We start from the raw sequence: 1,583 nt of genomic DNA, 5'->3' as shown, positions 1-1,583 counted from the left end.
GGGCGGGGGGAGGAAAGAGAGACAAACATCCATGTGGCAAAGATGCAATATTGGCTGCCTCTTGCACAGCTCTGGGAAACCTGCAACCAAGGCATGTGCCCTTGACTGGGAATGGAACCCGAGACCCTTTGGTCTGGGGGCCAACTCTAACCACTGAGCCAAGCCATCCAGGGCTCACATTTCTTTATACAAACATCAGGGTTCAATCAATGCATACCAATTGATATAAGTAACTGTTTAAAACAATTACTATCTTACAAGCAAAATTTGAACCCAAGCTAAGTATATGAATTTGCAATCTTTCTTGACAGCATGAGATGAATTGAATGATTAGTTATATGGCCTATTCTACAGCCAAATTCCCTCTATTTATCATTAGGGATATAAATTTTAAAAAGGAGAGTCATACCAGAGTGAATAAAGAGAAAAGTTAGGAAGCAAATATATTCTTACAAAGACCAAGGTATTTGTTCATTTGTTTAACTCTGTGGTATTAAAATACGTATTTCTCTAGAACCTAGAAAATTAAAATCAGATAAATTGACTAACATACATATATATATGCACTATGAATTACAATTCTACAGATCTCTGCTGGAAATAAATCGAGTTCAATCAATTAGTACTCAAAAGAGAAATGAAGCCCACCGAAGAGGAGAGACTCGCTCTCCAGGTCACAAGTCATTAACCTGCATTAGAGCTGGGACTGGGCTCCACCTTCTCTGACACGCAAGCCAGAGCTCTTCTACTTCTTGCAATCCTGGCGTCAGGGCTCTCTCCACATGGGAGACGCCGCCAAGAGCACTCATCATCTGTACTGTTCATGTGGCAAACAATTCAAGGTAGTAGTGGGAGCCATCTGTTGCCCTCTTCAGGCCTCACCTGTAGCCCCTCATCTGTTTTCCTCACTCCTCCACAGCAGAACAAATACAAATTCCATGCCTCTAAAGTGGAAGCAAAGTCCCCGCACAGAGCAGGTGCCTAATAATTGCTAGTGAAAAGAAAAGCTCATTTGGTTGATGTCCTGGCAAGTGTCCAAAAAGCTTTGTTCAAAACAGATCTGTCATACTTTAACTTCAACAAAACTGAAATTTTCAGTTATACAGTGTATAAAGCTACTATGTTTCTGTGCAGATGTTCATCCATTATACTTTTTAATAAAACCTTATTTTAGTGTATTTAAAGGTTACTATTTCGATAAATGCGTATGTTTGACTTTAAAATTAAACTTTCAGATAAGAAATTAAGATTAAACATCATTTTCTTTAGAATTAAAAAAACATACCATAAGCCCAGGAATTGGAAAAATATGACAATTCTCTTTTTAATGAAGATTAGGTACTATACTTATCTTTTGAAAAAGAGCATCAGAGAAAATTTAAATGCTTATTTTATAATTTAAGCAGGTATTTTATTCCTACCTGTTACAGCAAGAAGTGCACCGAAATTTTTAATCAAAGCCAGGACAAAGGAAATTCCAAAATACCCAGTGAGGGAAAAAAGAAAAGCATAACCATAGGTTCGCATTAGATTCTGCAACATATAAAAAAGCCTGTGAGAAAAATGCAATACAAACACTGAGA

General features: G+C 37.4%; 1 protein-coding gene across 1 annotated transcript in view; it reads right to left on the bottom strand.

Annotated features, from left to right (window-relative positions):
* The window catches only part of SLC35B3 (solute carrier family 35 (adenosine 3'-phospho 5'-phosphosulfate transporter), member B3), a 34,162-nt gene that overhangs the window by 4,270 nt on the left and 28,309 nt on the right, over positions 1-1,583 (bottom strand). The window contains exon 9 of the mRNA XM_006761133.2: positions 1,422-1,533. Within this exon, the coding sequence (XP_006761196.1) occupies positions 1,422-1,533 (112 nt within the window). The remainder of the gene's footprint in view (positions 1-1,421; positions 1,534-1,583) is intronic.

Source organism: Myotis davidii, unplaced genomic scaffold (assembly GCF_000327345.1).
Source record: "Myotis davidii unplaced genomic scaffold, ASM32734v1 scaffold76, whole genome shotgun sequence".
Lineage (NCBI taxonomy): Eukaryota > Metazoa > Chordata > Mammalia > Chiroptera > Vespertilionidae > Myotis > Myotis davidii.
The sequence above is the reverse complement of the archived record's forward strand: the minus strand, read 5'-3'. Positions and strand labels throughout refer to the sequence as shown.